General features: G+C 47.7%; 1 protein-coding gene across 2 annotated transcripts in view; it reads right to left on the bottom strand.

Moving 5' to 3' along the window:
• mcph1 (microcephalin 1) overlaps positions 1-21,821 on the bottom strand; it is a 609,760-nt gene that overhangs the window by 411,850 nt on the left and 176,089 nt on the right. For both annotated transcript variants that reach the window (XM_072498602.1, XM_072498603.1), the window contains exon 11: positions 5,693-5,730. In XM_072498602.1, the coding sequence (XP_072354703.1) occupies positions 5,693-5,730 (38 nt within the window). The remainder of the gene's footprint in view (positions 1-5,692; positions 5,731-21,821) is intronic.

Below are 21,821 nucleotides of genomic sequence, written 5' to 3'. Positions count from 1 at the left end.
GATACACATGAGTAAACTTTACCCACACAAGTAAATTCTTTAAAGAGATCTGGCACCTTCTTATCAATCACCTCTTGATCAGGCTGTACAATCTTTTGCACCTCCTTCGCTTCACTTGGGCTTTCCTTTACCACTTTAACAAATCCCACTGTCTTATCCTGTTTTACCACATCAGCTTTCCCAGTGCTTTTCTTCAACCACCAACACTGTGACTTTATATGGCCTAGTTATTACAGTGAAAACATGTGAAACTTTTCATTTCTTTTCCACCCTCCAGGATTTCTTTTTTAATCTGAGGTACACTCTCCTTATTATCTCCCATCAGATCACCTTTTCTTTTACCACTTGAGTATTTCTCATGTCCTCAGTTTCTATCCCTCACAGGCTGAAACTGATGTCGGAAACCAAGCTTTGACTTATGAACTAATTCATAATCACCTGCCATTTCTGCTGCTAATCTCACAGTTTTAACCCTCTGCTCTTCCACATGAGATCTCATTACATCAGGCAATGAATTTTTAAACTCCTCCAAAAGTATAATTTTTCTGAGAGCTTCATACGTTTGGTCTATTTTCAAAGCCCTTATCCACTGATGAAAATTATTCTGTTTGAGCCTTTCAAACTTCATGTATGTTTGATCAAATTCTTTCCTTAAATTTCTAAACCTTTGTCTGTAAGCTTCAGGCACTAGTTCATGTGCACCTAAGATGGATTTTTTTCACCTCCTCATGCGTCCCAGATACCTCCTCCGGTAGTGATGCAAACACTTCACTAGCCCTACCTATCAGCTTTGTTTGAATCAGTAATACCCACATGTGCTGTGGCCATTTCATTTGTTTAGCTACCTTCTCAAATGAAATGAAAAAGGCTTCCACCTCCTTCTCATAAAACCTTGGCAATGCTTGGACATATTAAAATAGATCCCCACCAAAGTGTATCATGGGGTATATCAACTTTTACTAGATTGTGGTATGGGGAGCACACGGCCCACTCTACAGGTGTGGTACAGCAGAAATGGAAAAGTATTTTTTAAAGCAAAACAATGTTTATTCTATGAACTCAAGTTAAGCTTTTTAAAACATACAGTGAACGTCTTAGCAACCATCAATTCAAATACAACCCCCAAAGAATACAACACTAAGTAATCCTTAATAACTTCCCAAACAACATCCAGAAGACAAAAGAAACACCTTTTAACAGAAGCACATTAGGTTAGCATTCACTACTGAGAACATTTATAATTCTGAATTCACCAAATGATCAAGAGATAGTCTTTTCGCGGCAGGGAGATCAACAGTACACCTGCTCTGTCTGGCTTCAGCTCCAACACTGAAAACGAAATTAAAACACACCCTGCAGCAGCCTAAAACAAAAGTAAAAAGCTGACAGATAGCCCAGCTCCACCCATACTCTGACATCACTGATAAACACCCATTTCTTAATGGTACATTTCTTAAACACCCATTTCTTAAAGGTACTCTCACATGACAAGTGGACCCGTGGAGGTTCCTGCACCAGAGGGAATGGAAGAATTCATTCTTCTTGCCGGTACACAACGTGTACTTGAGGGTAGGCTTTTTGTCTTTATCTCCAGGCACTGGGTCTTGGGGGAGGGAATTGGCTGGAGGGCGGCCTGGGAAGGGGTTTCCACACTAGCAAGCGGAGGTTGGCTATTGAACGGGTGCGTGGCGGGGGGAAGGCTTGTGGTCGTTAGAACCTGGTCGAACAGGATTCGATGGGCCTGTGAGGTGTGAACGGTGGGGAAGGTGCTATCGGTTGGGGTTAGGAGGTCGGAGTACTCAGCAATAGTGATTTCAGACCATGTTCTGTATTGATTGGATGTGGTTTTGGAGAAGGGGATGGCCCAGAGGCCGGGGTGAAGATTTGATGTGGGGTTGGTAGCGGACCGGAGCTTTTGTTTTAAGATCAAGAAGGTGATTGAGGAATATGTGGCATTTAATTGCACGGTATAGGTTTCGCAGTCGGTGGTTTGAGAAGCTCCGAAGGCAGTGGTGAGGGGAGGGGGGGATTTTGTTCAAAGCTAAGATGGCCAAGAAGGAGTGCCAAAAATTGATAGAGGAGATTCTGGAGGTGCATGGGAGGTATGTGGGGGACCTGGACACAGGTCTCTTGGCCAAGAGGAAGGAGTTGAAGGTGAGGTTTGACCAGCTATCCACAGGGAAAGCGGTGCGTCATTTAAGGGTGAGAGGGACAGTCTATGAGTATGGGGAGAAGGTAAGGCATATGCTAGCCGGCCAGCTCTGGAGGGAGGTGGCGGCAAGGGAGATAGTTCAAGTACGGGACAAGATGGGGAAGCTGGCAGTGGCCCCGGAGCAGATCAATAAAATATTTGAGGAGCTTTATAAGGATCTACATAAGTCTGAACCACCGAGGGAGGGACAGGAGATGAGAGAGTTTCTGGACGGATTGGAGTATCCGCGGCTGGGTGAGGAGGATAGAGCAGGCTTGGAGGGGCACATGGGGAGGAGGAGGTGAAGGAGGTGATTGGGAGGATGCAGGCAGGGAAGGCAGCGGGACTTGATGGGTTCCCAGTTGAATTCTATTCGAAATTTAAGGATACGTTGGCACCGCTGATGGAGGGAATGTTTGAGGAGGTGATAGGCAGGGGTGTCTTGTCACAGACAATGGGCAAGCTTAGATTTTGTTGCTGCAATAGAATGATAAAGATCCAGTGGTGTGTGGGTCATATAGGCCCATATCTCTACTGAATGTAGATGCTAAGATATTGGCAAAGGTGTTGGCATCAAGGTTGGAGGGATATCTTCTGAAGGAAGATCAGGTGGGATTTATGAAGGGAAGGCAGCTATTTTCGAACATGAGGTGTCGAATGTGATCCTATCTCCGGCGGTGGGAAAGGAGGCGGAGGTGGTGGTGACACTGGACACAGAGTTTGATCACGTAGAGTAGAATTACTTCATGTCAGCATTGGAGAGATTTGGAATTGGGCTGAGGTTTGTGGCATGGGTGCAACTGTTGTATAAGGAGCCGATGGTGAGTGTTCGCACTAACAGCATGAACTCGGGAGTGCCCTATGTCCTCCCTGTTGTTTAAATTGGCTATAAAGCCCTTGGTCATTGCACTAATGAGCTTGGGGTGTGGAAGGGGAGAGTGAGGGACTGGGGGTGGAACATAGGGTGTCCTTATACGCCGATGATCTGCTATTGTATATCTTGGAACTGAGCACGTCGGTGGGGAGCATAATGGAGCTGCTTCAGAGATTTGGGACGATCTTGGGGTATAAGTTGAATTTAGGGAAGAGCAAAAATTTTATGGTCTCCCTGCTGTGATTAGGGGAGGGGGGGGGGGGGGTGGTGGGGGGGGGCTGATATTTCATTTGGCGGCAACTCACTTTAGGTACTTGGGGTGCTGGTGGCCTGGATTGGGGAGGGCTCCGAAAATATAATTTCACTAGTTTAGTGGGGAGGATGAAGGCCGATCTGTCAAGGTGGGACAACCTCCTTCTGTCGTTGGCGGGCCCGGTGCAGGTAGTTAAAATGAATGTTTTGCTGCAATTCTTATTTTTAATCCAGTGCCTGCTGGTGTTTTCATCGAAGTCCTTCTTCAGGGGTTGGGCAAATCCTCATTCATCTGGTGGGTAAGGTGGCCAGGATTAGAAGGATGAGGAACTGCAGAGAGGACGACAGGGGAGAGGGGGGCTAGGCTTCCCAAATTTGCTACTTTTATTGGGCGGCGAATGCGGAGATGGTGCGGGGCTGGAGCAAGGAAGAGGAGGCTCGGTGAGTGAAGATGGAGGCGGACTCGTGTAGGGGGAATGGGTTGCGGGCACTGGTAACGATGCCACTTCCGATGGCTTCAGGAAAGTACTCGGTGAATCCAGTGGGGTGGTGGCCGCATTGAAGAGTTGGAGGCAGTTCAGGCAACATTTTAAGCTGGGGGCCGGGTCAGGGGGGATGCCGATTAGGAAGAATCATGGGTTTGAGCGGGGTAGGATGGGTGCAAGGTTTCGGAGATGGGATGAGAGGGGAATCAAGGAAATAAAGGATTTGTTCCCTGGGGGGCGATTTGCAAGCCTGGAGGAGTTGGGAGAGAAGAATGGGTTGGCGCAGGGGGAACCTGCAGGTTTGGGACTTCGCAAGAAAGCTTCCCCCGAGCTTCCCGATAGCACTGGCCTCTTCGTTGCTGGAGGCAGTGCTGTCAGTGGGAGGGCTGGAGGGGGCTGGAATGCTTCAGCGTTCTACGGAAGGATCCTGGAAGTGAACAGGGTTTCTATGGATAGGATTAAGGCAAAGTGGGAGGAGGAGCTGGGGTGGGGGGAGGGGGGGGGGCCTTGGAAGGGGGGGGGATGTGGTGTGAGGTACTGCGGAGGGTGAATGCCTCAGCCACTTGTGCGAGGTTAGGGCTGATACAGGTGAAAGTCTTACATCGGGCACACCTCACAAAATCAAGGATGAGCCGGCCGTTCAAAGCGGTGGAGGATGTCTGTGAGCAATGTGGGAGCGAACCATGTTCAAATGTTTTGGTCCTGCCCGAAGCTAGAAAGAATTTGGAGGACGGTATTCAGCACAATCTCGGGAGTCTTGCTTGTGGATGTGGAGCCTGGTCCCCTCGAAGCCTTATTCGAGGTGTCGGACCGGCCCGAGTTGCAGGCGGGAGTGGGGGGGCGGATGTTTTAGCCTTCGCCTCGCTGATCGCTTGTAGGCGGGTCCTGTTTGGGTGGAGGTCAGTCTCTCCACTCTCTGCTTCGGTGTGGCGGGGGGGCATGCTGGAGTTTTTGATCCTGGAGAAGGTGAAGTTTGAGCTGAGGGGGGTGAAGGAGGGGCTCTACAATTGTTGGGGTCCGTTCATTACGCACTTTCGGGAGTTGGTTACCATTGACTGTTGAGGGGGGTGAAATCAGGGTGATGGGATCGGGGTCAAGTGTGTAATGTAGTGCTTGCAGATTCTACTTACTGAACCAGCAACCACTGTTCTCAAGAAAGATTTGGAGAAAACAGAGAGAAGCAACCAGAAATACTTTCAATTTTAAAAATGGGACAGTTCATTGCCGTTTTCATACAAAAGGTTTTATTCATAGAATTTACAGTGCAGAAGGAGGCCATTCGGCCCACCGTGTCTGCACTGGCCCTTGGAAAGTGCACTCGACTCAAGCCCACGCCTCCTATCCCTATAACCCAGTAACTCCTCCTAATCTTTTGGACACTAAGGGGCAATTTAGCATGGCCAATCCACCAAACCTGCACTTCTTTGGACTGTGGGAGGAAACCGGAGCACCTGGAGGAAACCCACGCAGACATGGGGAAAACGTGCAGACTCCACACAGACAGTGACCCAAGGCCGGAATTGAATCCAGGTCGCTGGAACCGTGAGGCAGCAGTGCTAACCACTGTGCCATTGTGCACCTTATTTAATTTCCAATTTCTTGCAACAAAACAATTTCAAAGCAGTGTTATTGAGATCAATTTGTACAAAATAAATACACTCTACAAGCAACAACTGTTGAAAGACTAAGAATTGAAAAATTCACTCCTGCTTCAGGACAAGGTTATTATGCAACATTTCCAACTCAGCATAATACATTCTTTATCGCATGTTAAATCTAGCTTCTCCCTGAACATATCACACAGCATATAGCTGCCAACTTTCCAAGGTTAAAAGCTCTTATTAAGGTTCAGGGAAAATAAAAATTAACAAAAAGAAATTTAGCACTTACTCTGAGGGCATGCTCGTCATGACTAGTGTTCTGCTTGGCTACAAAAATAAAGAAAATCAGTATTAATTCTTGAAGCCTATAATTATTCCTGGTCACTCTGTTAAACACAATTACATCAAAGATTTTGCAAGAAATGGAGCAGCAGATTGCGGTCAAAGAGCTTGTTGTAATTTGTTTATTAAAACAGTTTAATGTTATCACGATATCCTCTGGACCCTATGCAGCAATGTGCTGGAACACCTTCCTTTGTGCTGGCATCACTCCAACCATTGGTGAGTTCCCTCCCCCCCGATTCCCATTGCTGTCAAGTTTGCATCTTGATGACATACTCGGGCAAATGCTGCCTCAATGTCAAGACCAATCACTCTCACCTCTCCTCTGGAAGTCAGTTCTTTTGACCATCTTTGGCCCAAGGCTCAAATGAGGTCAGAAGCCCTCGCCCGATTGCCTAAATGTTGTCACGGTCCACAGGGTCCAGTGCCTTCAACCATTTCTCAATAGCATGTGAAATAACTCAAATAGCTGAAGGCTAACATTGGTGATGCTGGGAACCTCTGGAGGAGGCAGAGATGCATCATCCACTTTGCACTTCTGGCTGAAGGTTATTGCAAATGCTTCCTTGTATTTTGCACTGATGTGCTGGGCTGCTCCATTATTGAAGATGGGAGGATTTGTGGTGCCTCCTCCAGTTAGTTGTTCAATTGTCCATCACCATTCATGATTGGATATGGCAGGGCTGCAGAGCTTTGATCTGCCTAATTGGTTGTGGGATTGCTTAGCTGTCTATTGCATGTTGCTTGGCACACAAGTAGTCCTGACTTGCAGCTTGACCAGATTGAAACCCCATTTTTCAGTATGCCTGGGTCTGCTCCTGGCCTGCCCTCCTGCACTCTTCTTTGAACCAGATAGTGGCTTGATGGTAATGGGAGAGTGAGGGACATGCTGGGCCATGAGGTTACAGATTGTGGTTGAATTCAATTTCAACAGTCCTCAGCAGGTGCTAGATCTTTTCTGAATGTCATTTAACCTCTGCTGCCCTCCATCGAATCACAGTCCTCCCCTTTTGTTCTTCTTCCCACCCTCCCACTTACACTTGCTCAAAACTATGACCTTTTTCAACTTATCCCGCAGTTCTGAGGAATGGTTGCAGACAAAGAACAAAGAAAAGTAGAGCACAGGAACAGGCCTTTCGGCACGCCAAGCCTGCGCTGTCATGTTGCCCGAATAACATAAAACCTTCTACACTTCGGCGATCTTGATACCTCTATTCCCATCCTATTCTTGTATTTGTCAAGATGCCCCTTAAACGTCACTATCGTACCTGCTTCCGCCACCTCCTCCGGCAGCGAGTTCCAGACACCCACTACCCTCCGTGTTAAAAAGGTTCTCTTGCACACCTCCTCTAAACTTTGCCCCTTAAATCCATGTCCCCTAGTAATTGCCTCTTCCACCCTGGGAAAAAGCTTCTGACTATCCACACTGTCCTTGCTCCTCATAATTTTGTAGACCTCTATCAGATCAACCCTCAATCTTTGTCGTTCTAGTGAGAACAAACCGAGTTTATCCAACCTCTCCTCATAGCTAATGCCCTCCATACAAGGCAACATCCTAGTAAACCTCTTCTGTACCCTCTTCAAAGCCTCCACATCCTTCACATAGTGGCGACTTGAACACTATATTCCAAGTGTGGCCTAACTAAGGTTCTATACAACTGCAGCATGACGTGCCAATTTTTATACTCAATGCCCATGCCGATGAAGGCAAACATGCCATATGCCTTCTTGACTACCTTCTCCATCTGCGATGCCACTTTCAGTGACCTGTGGACCTGTACACCCAGCTCACTGCCTGTCAATACTCTTAAGGGTTCTGACATTTACTTTATATTCCCACCTGTATTAGACCTTCCAAAATGCATTATCTCACATTTGTCTGGATTAAACTCCACCTGACATCTCTCCGCCCAAATCTCCAACCGATCTATATCCTGCTGTATCCTCTGACAGTCCTCATCACTATCCGCAATTCTACCAACCTTTGTGGCGTCTACAAACTCACTAATCAGACCAGTTGCATTTTCCTCCAAATCATTTATATATACTACAAACAGTAAACGTCCCAGCACTGATCCCTGCAGAACACCACTGGTCACAGCCCTCCATTCCGAAAAGCACACTTCCACTGCTACCCTCTGTCTTCTATGACCGAGCCAGTTCTGTATCCATCCTGCCCGCTCACCTCTGATCCCATGTGATTTCACCTTCTGTACCGGTCTGCCATGAGGGGCTTTGTCAAAGGCCTTACTGAACTCCATGTAGACAACATCCACTGCCCGACCGTCATCAATCATCTTCATCACTTCCTCAAGAAACTCAATGAAGTTGGTGACACAGGACCACTTCTTCACAAAACCATGCTGCCTCTCGTTAATAATAATAATCTTTATTATTCTCACAAGTATGCAAACAATAACACTGCAATGAAGTTACTGTGGAAATCACCGAGTCGCCTCACTCCGGCGCCTGTTTGGGTACAGTGAGGAAGAATTCAGAATGTTCAATTCACTAACAGCACGGCTTTTGGGACTTGTGGGAGGAAACCGGAGCACCTGGAGGAAGCCCACGCAGACACGGGGAAAATGTGCAGACTCCGCACAGAGAGTGACCCAAGCTGGGAATCGAACCTGGAACCCTGGAGCTGAGAAGCAACAGTGCTACTGTGTCGCCCATATGTCAATTGCTTCCAAATGGGAGTAAATCCTATCTCAAAGAATCCTCTCCAATAATTTCCCTACCACTGAGGTAAGGCTCACCGGCCTGTAATTTCCTGGATTATCCTTGCTACCCTTCTTAAACAAAGGAACAACATTAGCTATTCTCCAATCTTCTGAGATCTCACCTTCAGCAAGTGAGGATACAAAGATTTCTGTCAAGGCCCCAGCAATTCCTTCCCTTGCTTCCCTCAATATTCTGGGGTAGGTCCCATCAGGCCCTGGGGACTTATCTACCTTAATGTTTTTTAAGACACCCAACACCTTCTCCTTTTTGATCTCAATATGACCCAGACTATCTACACGCCCTTCCCCAGGCTCATCATCAACCATCCTCTTTGGTGAATACTGATGCAAAGTACTCATTCAGAACCAGCCCATTTCCTCAGGTTCCACAAATAGATTCCTTCCCCTGTCCTTGAATGGGCAAACACTTTTCCTGGCTACTGTCTAGCTCTTCATATATGTGTAAAAAGCCTTCGGATTTTCCTTAATCCTGTTTGCCAATTACTTTTTGTGACCCATATTAGCCCTCCTGACTCCTTGCTTAAGTTCATAGAACTGTACAGTACAGGCCCTTCAGCCCACGATGTTGTGCCAACCACTTATCCTAATCTAAGATCAACCTAACCTACACCCATTCAATTTACTGCTGACCATTCAATTTACTGCCTGTCCAAGAGTCGCTTAAATGTCCCTTATGACTCTGACTCCACCATCTCCGCTGGCAGAGCATTCCAAGCACCCACCACACTCAGTGCAAAGAACTGACCTCTGACATCTCCCATATACCTTCCTCCAATCACCTTAAAATTATGTCCCCTCGTGACAGCCATTCCCGCCCTGGGGAAAAGTCTCTGGCTATCCACTCTATCCATGCCTCTCATCACCTTGTATACCTCTATCAAGTAACCTCTCTTCCTTCTTCGCTCCAGTGAGAAAAGCCCTAGCTCCCTCAACCTTTCTTCATAAGACATGTCCTCCAGTTCAGGCAGCATTCTGGTAAATGTCCTCTGTACGTTCTCCAAAGCATCCACATCCTTCGTATAATGAGGCGACCAAAACTGGACACAATAGTCCAAGTGTGGTCTAACCAGGGTTTTATAAAGCTGCAGCAAAACCTCGCGGCTCTTAAACTCAATCCCCCTGTTAATGAAAGCCAACACATCAAATGACTTCTTAACAATCTCATCAACCTGGGTGGGAACTTTCAGGGATCTATGTACGTGGACCCCCCCAAGATCCCTCTGTTCCTCCACACTTCTCGGAATCCTGCCTTTTGCCCTGTATTCAGCATTCAAATTCGACCTTCCAAAATGAATCACTTCACATTTATCTAGGTTGAACGCCATCTGCCACTTCTCAGCCCAGCTCCGCATCCTGTCAATGTCCTGTTGTAACCTGCAACAGCCCTCGACACTATCTACAACGCCATCAACCTTCAGGTCAACGGCAAACATACTAACCCACCCTTCCACTTCCTCATCCAAGTCATTTATAAAAACCGCAAAGAGCAGAGGTCCCAGAACAGATCTCTGCGGGACACCACTGGTCACCGACCTCCAGATGGAATACTTTCCATCCACTACCACTCGCTGTCTTCTTTCGGCCAGCCAATTCTGTAACCAGACAGCCATCTTTCCCTGAATCCCATATCCCTGACTTTCTGAATGAGCCTACCATGGGGAACCTTATCAAATGCCTTACTGAAATCCATATACACCACATCCACTGCCTGACCTTCATCATGTGTCTCGTCACATCCTCAAAGAATTCAATGAGGCTTGTGAGGCATGACCTGCCCTCACAAAACCATGCTGTCTATCTTTAATCAAACTATGTTTTTCTAAATAATCATCAATCCTATCTCTCAGAATCCTTTCCAGTACTTTTCTCACCACAGACGCAAGACTGACTGGTCTGCAATTCCCAGGGTTTTCCCTATTTCCTTTCTTGAACAGGGGAACAACATTCGCCTCCCTCCAATCATCCGGTACTACGCCAGTGGAGAGTGAGGATGTAAAGATCATTGCCAACGGCGCAGCAATCTCCTCCCTTGCTTCCCATAGTAACCTTAGATATATCCCGTCTGGCCCAGGGGACTTATCTATCCTGATGCTTTTCAAAATTTCCAGCACATCCTCCTTCTTAATATCAACCTGTTTGAGCCTATTAACCTGGTTCACGCTGTTCTCATGAGCAACAAGGTCCCTCTCTCTAGTGAATACTGAAGCAAAATATTCATTTCGGGCCTTCCCTAAGTCCTCAGACTCTAGGCACAAGTTCCTTCCACTATACCTGATTGGTCCTACTCTCACTCTAATCATCCTCTTATTTCTCACATAAGTGTAGAACGCCTTGGGGTTTTCACTAATCCTTCCCACCAGGGCTTTTTCATGCCCCTTTCTAGCTCTACTAAGTCCATTTTTGAGGTTCTTCCTGACTACCTTGTTACCCTCTAGAGCCGTGCCAGATCCTTACTTCCTCAACCTTACGCAAGCTTCCATCTTCCTCTTGACTAGAAGCTCCACTTCTTTGTCATCCAAGGCTCCTTCACCTTACCATTCCTTCCTTGTCTCAGTGGGAAAAAACTATCTAGCACTCACAGCAAGTGCCTCTTAAACAGTCCCCACAATTCTGTTGTACATTTCCCTGAACATCTGTTCCCAATTTATGCTCCCCAGCTCCTGTCTAATAGCAGTATAATTTCCCCTCCCCCCCATTAAATACCTTCCCATACTGTATGTTCCTATCCCTCTCCATGACTATGGTAAAGGTCAAGGAGTTGTGGTCACTGTCACTGAAATGCTCTCCCACCGAGACATCTGACACCTGGCCTGGTTCATTGCCGAGCACCAAGTCCAATATGGCCTCCCCCTTAGTCGGCCTATCCACATATTGAGTCTGGAATCCTTCCTGGACACACCTGACAAAATCTGCTCCATCTAAACCATTTGCACGAAGGAGGTTCCAGTCAATATTAGGGAAGTCGAAGTCACCCATGACAACAACCCTGTTACTTCTGTACCTTTCCAAGATCTGCCGTCCAATCTGTTCCTCCATCTCTCTGCTGCTATTGGGAGGTCTATAGAAAACTCCCTATAAAGCGAATGATCCTTTCTTGTTTCTGACTGCCACCCATACTGATTCAGTAGACAACCCCTCCTCAACTACCTCCTTTTCTGCAGCTGTGGTGCACTCCCTAATTAACAGTGCCATTCCCCCTCCTCTTTTACCTCTCTCCCTATTGTTCTTTAAAATATCCAAACCCTGGAACATCTAACAACCATTCCTGCCCCTGTGAAATCCATGTCTCTGTAATGAGCACAACATCGTAGTTCCAAGTACTGATCCATGCTCCAAATTCATCTCCCTTATTCCTGATACTCCTTGCATTGAAACAGACACACTTTAACCCATCACACTGAGTGCAACTTTGCCCTATCAACTGTCTATCCTTCCTCACAGGCTTGCTGCATACTATTTCTGCTCGTTCAACAGCTACCCCACCCTCTGATACGTAGCTCTATTTCCCATCCCCCTGCCAAACCAGTTTAAACCCTCCCAAAGAGCTCTAGCAAACCTCCCACCCAGGACATTGGTGCCCCTCCAGCTTAGGTGCAATCCGTCCTTCATGTACAGGTCCCACCTTCCACAGAAGTCATCCCAATGATCTACATATCTGAATTCTTTCCTCCTGCACCAGCCCTGCAGCCATGTGTTCAGCTGCACTCGCTCTCTGGTCCTTGCCTCACTAGCACGTGGCACCAATAGTAATCCTGAGATTACTACTTTGCTCGTTCTGCTCTTTAGCTTCTACTCTCACACCCTAAAATCACTTTTTAGATCCTCATCCCTTTTCTTATCTATGTCATTGGTGTCAATCTGCACCACGACTTCTGGTTGCTCCCCTTTAAGAATCCTGTAGACTCGATCCAAGATATCCCTGACCCTGGCACCCGAGAAGCAGCATATCTTCCGGGAGTCTCGTTCGCGACCACACAATCTCCTATCCATTCCCCTAACCATTGAGTCTCCTATCACTATCGCTTTTCTGTTCTCCCCCCATCCCTTCTGAGCCACAGAGCAGGGCTCAGCGCCAGAGACCTGGCCGCTATGGCCTTCCCCTGGTAGGTCCCCCCCCCAACAGCATCCAAAGTGGTATACTTGATTTGAATGGAAACGGCCACAGGCAATCTCCGCAATGTCTGCCTGTTCCCTTTCCTTCCCCTGACTATAACCCAGTTACTCTTGTCCTGAACCTTGGGTGTGGCTACCTCCCTGTAACTCCTCTCTATCACCCTCTCTGCCTCCCGGATGATTCGAAGTTCATCCAGCTCCAGTTCCCTAATGCGATCTCCAAGGAGCTGGAGTTGGGTGCACGTCCAGCAGGTGTAGTCAGTGGGGACTCTAGCGGTATCCCTTACCTCCCACATCCTACAGGAGAAGCATGCAACTGTCTTAACTTCCATTCCTTCCTACTTTCTTTATGCACCTCATGGTCTTCATCTGTTCCCAGCCTTCTAGCCCTTTCAAATGCTTCCTTTTTCTTTTGGACTAGGCTCACAATATCCCTAATTTTCCAAGGTTCCCAAAACTTGCCATACTTATCCTTCTCCCTCACAGAAACATGCGGTCCTGAATTCCTGTCAATTGACATTTGAAAGCCTCCCACATGCCAAATGTTGATTTACCCTCAAACATCCACCCCCAATCTAGATTCCTCAGTTCCTGATGGATATTGTTCTAATTAGCCTTCCCCTAATTTAGCACCTTGACCCGAGGACTAACCACATCTTTATCCAGCAGTACCTTAATACTTACTGAATTAGGGTCACTGTTCCCCAAAATGCTCCCCTACTGAAATTTCGACCACCTGGCCGGTCTCATTTCCCAATAGCAGATCCAGTATGGCCCCTTCCCTAGTTGGACTATCTACATTTTGTTTCAAGAGGTCCTCCTGGATGCTCCTTACAAATTCTGCTCCATCCAAACCCCTAGCACTAATTGACCTGAAACATTAACTGTCTTTCTCTCTTCACAAGTGTTGCCTGACCTGCTGAGTATTTTCAGCATTATCTTTCAGATTTTTCAGCATCAGCAGTATTTTCCTTTAGAAATTTATAGATAAATGGACAACAACTTCAGATAAGGAGCAGATGATGATTAAATGTGAATATCCAAGAGTTCTGACTGAATTGTGTCACTGTGCCATCAGATTTGTAAAATAAGAGCACAAGAACTAGTAGTAGGAGTAGGCCATCTGGGCCCTCGAGCCTGCTCCGCCATTCAATAAGATCATGGCTGATATTTTTGTGAACTCAGGTCCAATTACCCGCCCGCTCACCATAACCCTTAATTCCTTTACTGTTCAAAAACCTATCTATCTTTGTCGTAAAACATTCAACGTGGTAGCCTCAACTGCTTCACTAGGCAGGGAATTCCACAGATTCACAACCCTTTGGGTGAAGAAGTTCCTCCTCAACTCGGTCCTAAATCTGCTCCCACTTATTTTGAAACTATGCCCCCTAGTTGTAGTTTCACTTGCCAATGGAAACAACCTCCCTGCTTCAATTGGTTTAGCACAGGGCTAAATCGCTGGCTTTTAAAGCAGACCAAGGCAGGCGAGCAGCACGGTTCAATTCCCGTACCTGCCTCCCCGAACAGGCGCCGGAATATGGCGACTAGGGGTTTTTCACAGTAACTTCATTTGAAGCCTACTTGTGACAATAAGCGATTTTCATTTCATTTATCTATTCCCTTCATAATTTTAGATGTTTCCATAAGATTCCCCCTCATTAGTCTAAATTCCAATGATTATAGTCCCAGTCTACTCAGCCTCTCCTCATAAATTAATCCTCTCAACTCCGGAATCAACCAAGTGAATCTCCTCTGCACACCGCCCAGTGCCAGTACATCCTTTCTCAAGTAATATCCTTTCTAGCAGTGAAGGGCAAAATTCCATTGCCGTCTTAATTACCTGCTTCACCTGCAAACAAACTTCTTGCGATTCATGCACAAGGACACTCAGGTCCCTCTACATAGCAGCATGCTGCAAGTTTTTACCATTTAAATAATAGTCCATTTTGCTGTTATTCCTACCAAAATGGATGACCTCGCATTTTCCCAATATTGTACTCCATCTGCTAGACACTTGCCCACTCTCTTAAACTATCTATATCCCTCTGTAGACTTTCATCCTCTGTACACTTTGCTCTACCACTTAACTTAATGTCATCTGCAAACTTTGACACATTACAATTGGTCCCCAACTCCAAATCATCTATGTAAGTTGTAAATATTTGCGGTCCCCACATTGATCTCTGAGTCACACCACTAAACACTGATTACCAACCAGAAAAACACCCATTTATCCCCACTCTTTGCTTTCTGTTAGTTATCCAATCCTCTATCCATGTTAATACACTACCCATAATGCCACACACCTTTATCTAATGCAGCAGCCTTTTGTGCGGCCCCTTGTCGAATGCCTTCTGAAAATTCAGATACACCACATTTACAGGTTCCCTGTTGTCCACCCTATGCATAATGCCCTCAAAGAATCCCAGTAAATTAGTTAAACCTGACCTGCCGTTCATAAACCCTTGCTGTGTCTGCCCAATGGGACAATTTCTATCCAGATGTCTCGCTATTTCTCCCTTGATGAAAGATTCTAGCAATTTCCCCACTAGTTAAGCTAACTGGCCTATAGGTACCCGCTTTTGTCCACCTCCTTTTTAAAACTGTGGCGTCACATTTGCTGTCTTCCATTTACCGAAACCGCCCCAGAGTCCAGCAAATTTTGGTGAATTATCATGAGCATATTTGCTATTTCCCTCGCCATCTCTTTTAGTACCCTGGGGTGCATTTCATCAGGGCCAGGAGACTAGCCCCATTAGCTTGCCCAGCACTACCTCCTTAGTGGTAGTGATAATTTCTTGGTCCTCATCTGCCATAGCCTCCTTGCCATCAATTATTAGCATGTTATTTATGTCTTCCACTTGCTAGTTTAAAGTCCTTGTGGGTGAAATGGCATTTCACCCTTAGACTCACCAGTTTTTAAATACTTGCTGTAATTTTCTCATTAGACTCACTTCAAGTTGTGTCTTGCAATTTTAAGCGTATTTACGCTGTAATGAGAGGATGTGGGTTAATGGCAACTAAGTTTAACTGTTACCAGCATGCAACGTCTCCTGTTTAGAATTAGAATCTTTCAGGGAGATTTTCAAAATGTCAATCTTCAAATTTTATGTCCTTAGATTTCCTTTGTCTCATGTTCATCTGTTTCTCAATCTATCTTCCTGATCCTTTTTTCTCTCTCTGTACCTGATTTGACTTTGAATTCACACATTTAATTTTTCTTTATTCTCCATTCTCCTATTTTTATTTCCCAATCCTTAAATCGCGTTATTTCAGTAGAAAGACTTTTGGATTCCCTGTTGGCCATGCTTCTAGATACACTGTTTCCAAATTGTTATACCATCATTACATTGCACTTTCAGCAACTTTGTGAGCAAATGTGGTTATGTGTCCCGACTGAACAAATTTTGCAAATTTAAATTGTCATCCAGCATTTTCCAAAGTCATCGACCATCCATCTTCATAATTCTGAATTATGTGAAGCTAGTCACACACTATTCTATTGACAGTGTGCTGTCCAATGCCATACTCACTGACTAAGAGGTGTAGTCACAAATCAAAGCAAGTATGGAACTTGGATCAATCTGAAAACAGCATGGCCTATGATTCATGGCTAACACAAAAGGGGCAAAATGCTGTAACATAAAGCACAATTCTTTAAAATTGCAAAACACGAACCCATTACTGATGCCACGCCAGGAACTTAATGAATTCCATTTGCTGCACTTAACAATAATAATAATCTTTATTGTCACAAGTAGGCTTACATTAACACTGCAATGAAGTTACTGTGAAAAGCCCCCAGTCGCCACATCCCATGGAGGGACAAGCTGCTAATCATAAAGGTTTTACTCATTCTTGTGGTACCAAAAGTGGAGTTATTTAAAGCATCACTCAGAGGGACAGACCATCTTATCAGATTGTGCACGGTCAGTCTGAAAGGTGAGTCTTTTATGGTAAACTGTATTCAAGAAACAATCGAATCCTGGTCTAACATATGGACATATGAATTAGGAGGACCATTTAGTCTCTCAATCCTACTCTGCCAGTTGATAAGATGATGGTTGATCTGATTTACCCACAATGCCCTTAGATTCTTAACTGACAAGGGAGTCAATCAAAGTTGGCCTTAAAAATAATCAATGACCCAGCCGACACGAACATCCTTCAGAAAAAAACTTCTCCTCACTGCTGTCTTAAATGGGAGGTCGCCGTAAACATTTTCTGCTCGTTCTAGTCTCTCCCACAAAAAGAAGCATCTTTCCAGCATCCACCCTTTAAAGTTCCCTCAGAATCTTATATGTTCTAATGAGATTACTTCTGATTCTTCTAAACATTAATGGATACGAGCCCAACCTTTACTCAAAAGACAACCCCTTCATCCCAGGAATCAGTTCAGGGACCTTCTGCACAATGTTTCAAATGGAATTATATCCATTCTTAAATAAGGAGGCTAAAACTGTACACAGTACTCTAGATGTGGTCTCACCAATGCCATGTACAACTGGAGTAAAATGTATATATTCTATCCCCCTTGCCATAAACAACAATATCTCATTTGCTTTCTGTTATGATCAATTGAGGAAGGAACAAATGGTTCCCCTCTTTTCACTCTTGCTGATTGATCTGTTTGTCACTTCCGGTGGTGGCGATTTGCTGAACAGTCGAACGAAAGGTGGCTCTCTCTTGGGAACTTCAAATTAGGCCCTTTTATGCTGAAAATTGAAGACCAAAACAACAAAACTCTCCCACCTTTACCTTAAACAAACAACCAACCGATGAAATGCCCTCAAACCAGCCAGAAAGCCGGAAAAATGGTAAAAGCAGCATGAGTCAGGAGAGGAAGATCCAGACCGCAGAAACGCAGAGCGAAGCAGGATATGGCAGACTGAGAGGGATCGCTGTCACGAATGCTGGTCACCCACTGACAGGGTAGTGCATGGAGGTCCTTACACAGGAGCTCCAAAAGCAGGATTCCATCAAGGAGGACCTGCTGGCGGTTATGAAGTTGGCCATAGAAATCGCGTTGGTCCCCTTCAAAGCGGCGCTGCAATGAAGGGAGTGAAGACTGAAGACCTAGGAAGCGACAATGCAAGAGGTCACACACCAGAGCGATAGGATTTCCTCGCTGGAGGCAGAAGTGGCAAGGTCAGATTCGACTTCCGGCAGGGGAGGAGAGCGGTCGGGGGCAACGGAGCAGTCGCGTCCCCTTCCACAGGGGGAAAAAAAAGAATCGTAAACCAGCCGGACTGCCCCGCACGGCAGGAGAACGCGGGGTATGACAAGCGGGGACCGAGCCAGCGGCGGGGACCGAGCCAGCGGCAGGAACCGAGCCAGCGGCAGGGACCGACCGTCACCATCCCCCCTCCCCTCCCCCTCCCCAGGAGAAAGAGGGGTACGGCGAGCGGCCCGGACCAAAGCGGAGACCGAGCCAGCGGCAGGGACCGAGCCAGCGGCAGGGACTGACCCCCCCCCCCCCCCCCCACCCCACCGGTCGCTGCACCTGAAGCCCAAGGCAGGGGATCAACCGAGGGCAGTTATAGCTAAACTGCACCGATACCAACGGCGGCAACCACGAGGCAGGTGGCGGAACAAAGGAGGACTCCCGGCCCAACCAGAAGCCTCTCTCGACCCTCCTGATCCGACGTGTGGGTGAGTGAGAGAAAAAAAGAAATTCCCCTTTTCTTACATAAAAAAAAAAACTTTTTGAAAAAAACTCTTAAAGAGAAAGAACCTTTTTTTTTTACTTCTTAAAAATATTTTTTGAAAAAGGGGTTTAAGGGGGGGAAAAAAGGGTTAAAGGAGAGAAGGGAGGGGGAAGAAAAGAGGGGGGAAAAGGGGGAACGAGACAAAAGAGGGAAGGGGGAAAAAAAAAAGTGGAAAAAATGCCAGAAGGGAGCCAAAGCAGTGGGAGAAAGGGCACCACAAGCAGAAGGGGCCGTCGGCGAGCCAGCTCAGACAAGCCAACCAGCACACGAAGCAGCGGAACGGAAAGTTCGCCGCAACAAAAAGAGCTGGACAGACAGGAGCATTTTCCCCTTGGGCCAGGGGGGAACTGGAACTGGAAGGCAGCCTTTGCTGAGGCGCTGAGGGACCATCAGCAGGAAAACAAGGCAGAGGCCAGAGCAGACATGGAAGCCGCAGTGCAGGCTGCAATGGCCAAGGCCCTGGCGGAGGTGCAGTTCGCCATGGGCAGAGCAGAGGAGAAACTGGATGCCCAAGAGGAGAAACTGGAAGCCCAAGAGGCGACCATTAAGGAGCTGGAAAAAGACGAGACTGACATGAGCGACTGGATCAAGGCCCTGGAGAAGGAGGTGGTGAAACTGGTCACAACGCAGGGGAGACTGAAGGGCAGAGTGGACGATCAGGAAAACCGCTCAAGAAGGCAAAATGTAAGGCCTACCAGAGGGGATCGAGGGTAGAAACCCCACGACATACATGGCCGAGATGCTGGGCAACTTAATGGGGAGGAAAACTTTCCCCAACCCGCCAGAAATGGACAGAGCACACCGGTCGCTGCACCCGAAGCCCAAGGCAGGGGAGAGGGAACCAAGACAGGGAAACAATCCTGCGCTGGGCCAGGTAAAACAGAACCTGCAAATGGGAAGGACACTTCATTCGAGACTACAAGGGCATTGGGGCAGACCGAGCCAGGTGACGGGCCGAATTTAACAGAGTGAAAGCAGCTCTTCACAAGAGCGACATGCGTTTTGGTATGCTGTACCCAGCGAAACCCTGGGTCACATACCAAGAAAGAGAATACTTCTTCACAGCCCCCGCCGAAGCAAACAAGTTTTTCGAGGAACACGGGCTGGAAAACCGACAGCAAGGGTAGAAATAAGAGGCCCCTGGCACCAACGGGGTGGGGGGGTGAGAACGCCAGGAACCCCGCCCCCACCCCCGCCACGGGAAGCGCACCCTGAACAAAAAGCAAACCACTACCCGAGGGACTGCTTCAGGTGGGAGACCAGGCCTCAGCATGAGGGAACGAGAGTAGCGGAGAAGGGAGAGCAAGCGAGAGGAGTGCAGGGTAGGACGGGGGCAGAGCGGGCAGAAAACGGCAGAGGTCGGGCAAGGGAGAAGCGAGACAGTGGGGGCTACTGCACTAGCAGGAAAGCTAGCGCCGGGGGCATGCAACAAAGCAGGGCCACAGCGCGCTCCCAACAAGGGGGATGGCGCCAGGTTGGGGGGGGGGGGGCGAGAGGGGGGGCACTCAACAGAGGCGGGAGAGCAAACGGGAATAGTAACACGGGAAAGAGGGACAAAAGAGGGGTATGAAGGAGGAGGGGAAAGGGGGGGGGTGGGAAGAGGGAGGGACAGGGCGGGGGACACACAGGGAAGGATGGACAAACAAGACTAAAAAGCCAATAACAATAGGGCTACAAAGTGCCACAACCAATGGCTCGGAACAAAGAGTCGCTGCAAGCAACCATCCAGTACGGTCTCTGGGCGAAGGAAGACTCCAGAGTGCAGGGGACTACCCGCATGGCGGACGCACAGTGGGCGGCCATGTCGGGTGCCCCCTGGACAAAGGGAAACCCCGGAGGGCAGGGGCGCGTCAACCAGGTAAGTATGGTTAATCCCACAGGAGCGAGGGGACAGAAGCCCCCCCACCAGGATAGTCACCTGGAACGTAAGGGGATTCAACGGCCCAGTCAAAAGATCCAGAGTCCTCACCCACCTAAGAAATATGAAGGCCAACATAGTCTTCCTCTAAGAGACACACCTGAGAGAGCAGGACTGACTGCGGATAAGAAAGGGCTGGGTGGGACAGACCTACCATTCCTGCTATGGGACGAGGGCCAGGGGAGTGGCAGTACTGATCAGCAAGAGGACGATGTTTAAGGTGACAAAGACGGTTACGGACCCAGGGGGACGGTACGTCATGGTCAGCGGGGCCCTGGATGGGGCACCAGTAGTACTAGTTAACCTGTACGCGCCCAACTGGGACGACACGAGCTTCATTAAAAAGACCATGGCAGAAATCCTGGACATAGCGACGCACCGACTAATCATTGGGGGGGGGAGCTTCAACTGTGTACAGGACCAAAAGACAGACAGATCAAACCCCAAAACGGGGGAAACCTCAAGCATGGCAAGGGAACTCAGTCACTTTATGGAACAGATGGGAGCAGTGGACCCCTGGAGGTTCACCCACCTAGGGGAGAAGGAGTTCTCCTTCTTCTCCCCAATACACAACGTATACACCAGAATTGACTTCTTTGTGCCCGGGGATAGACAAAGTGGAATACTCCGCAATTGTGATATCTGACCACGCTCCACACTACATGGACGTGTGGCTGGAGACGGGCAGGGCCCAATGCCCCACACGGAGGTTGGACATCGTCCTACTAGCTGACAAGGCCTTCAACGAAAAGATATCCAGGCCACAGCAGAGTACACGGAGAACAACCAGAACGGGACGGTCTCACCCTCCACGTTCTGGGAAGCGCTAAAGGCCGTAGTAAGAGGGGAAATGATCACTTTCAAAGCGCGAAGAGATTTGGAGGAAAGGGTGGCTAGGCAGCAGCTGGTCAACTCCATACTGGAGGTAGACCATAAATACTCCGAGGCCCCGACCGTAGAGCTCCTGGCGGAGAGGAAAGAGCTACAAAGGAACTTTGATCTGCTCTCCACCAGGAAAGCAGTGCACCAACTCCGCCAGGCACGTGGGACACTATACGAACACGGAGACAAAGCCAGCCGCCTGTTGGCACACCAGCTGAGAAAGCAGGCAGCCACCAGAGAAATTGCACAAATCAGGGATACCAGAGGCACATTAGAAACAGAACCAGAAAAGATCAACAAAACCTTCAAGGCCTTCTACCAAGGGTTGTACACCTCAGAGCCCCCATTGGAGGAGTCCGGGATGAAACGGATCCTTGATGGACTGGACATACCAGTCATGGGGGAGGGCAGTAAACGGGGCCTGGAAGCACCACCAGCACTGGGAGAGATCATGGACAGCATTAGCTCCATGCAGGCGGTGTAGCCACTTAAAATGGCTAACTCCCGATTTAAAATGGCTGGTGGGAAAGTCAGCCAACAGGACAAAAATGAGCAGCTGCAGGTTGACTGTGTATTTACCTCTGGAAAGGCCAGACAAGATCGATACCAGCAACCATCAGCATAACAAAACACCAGCCATCTGCATACTAAGAAGCAATCCCCGGGAACAATAAGCAACAAAGCAAAACCAGACTCTTCGGCGCCAGCAGG

The sequence above is a fragment of the Scyliorhinus torazame genome, chromosome 4, assembly GCF_047496885.1.
Source record: "Scyliorhinus torazame isolate Kashiwa2021f chromosome 4, sScyTor2.1, whole genome shotgun sequence".
NCBI lineage: Eukaryota > Metazoa > Chordata > Chondrichthyes > Carcharhiniformes > Scyliorhinidae > Scyliorhinus > Scyliorhinus torazame.
This window is presented reverse-complemented; position numbering and strand designations above follow the sequence as displayed.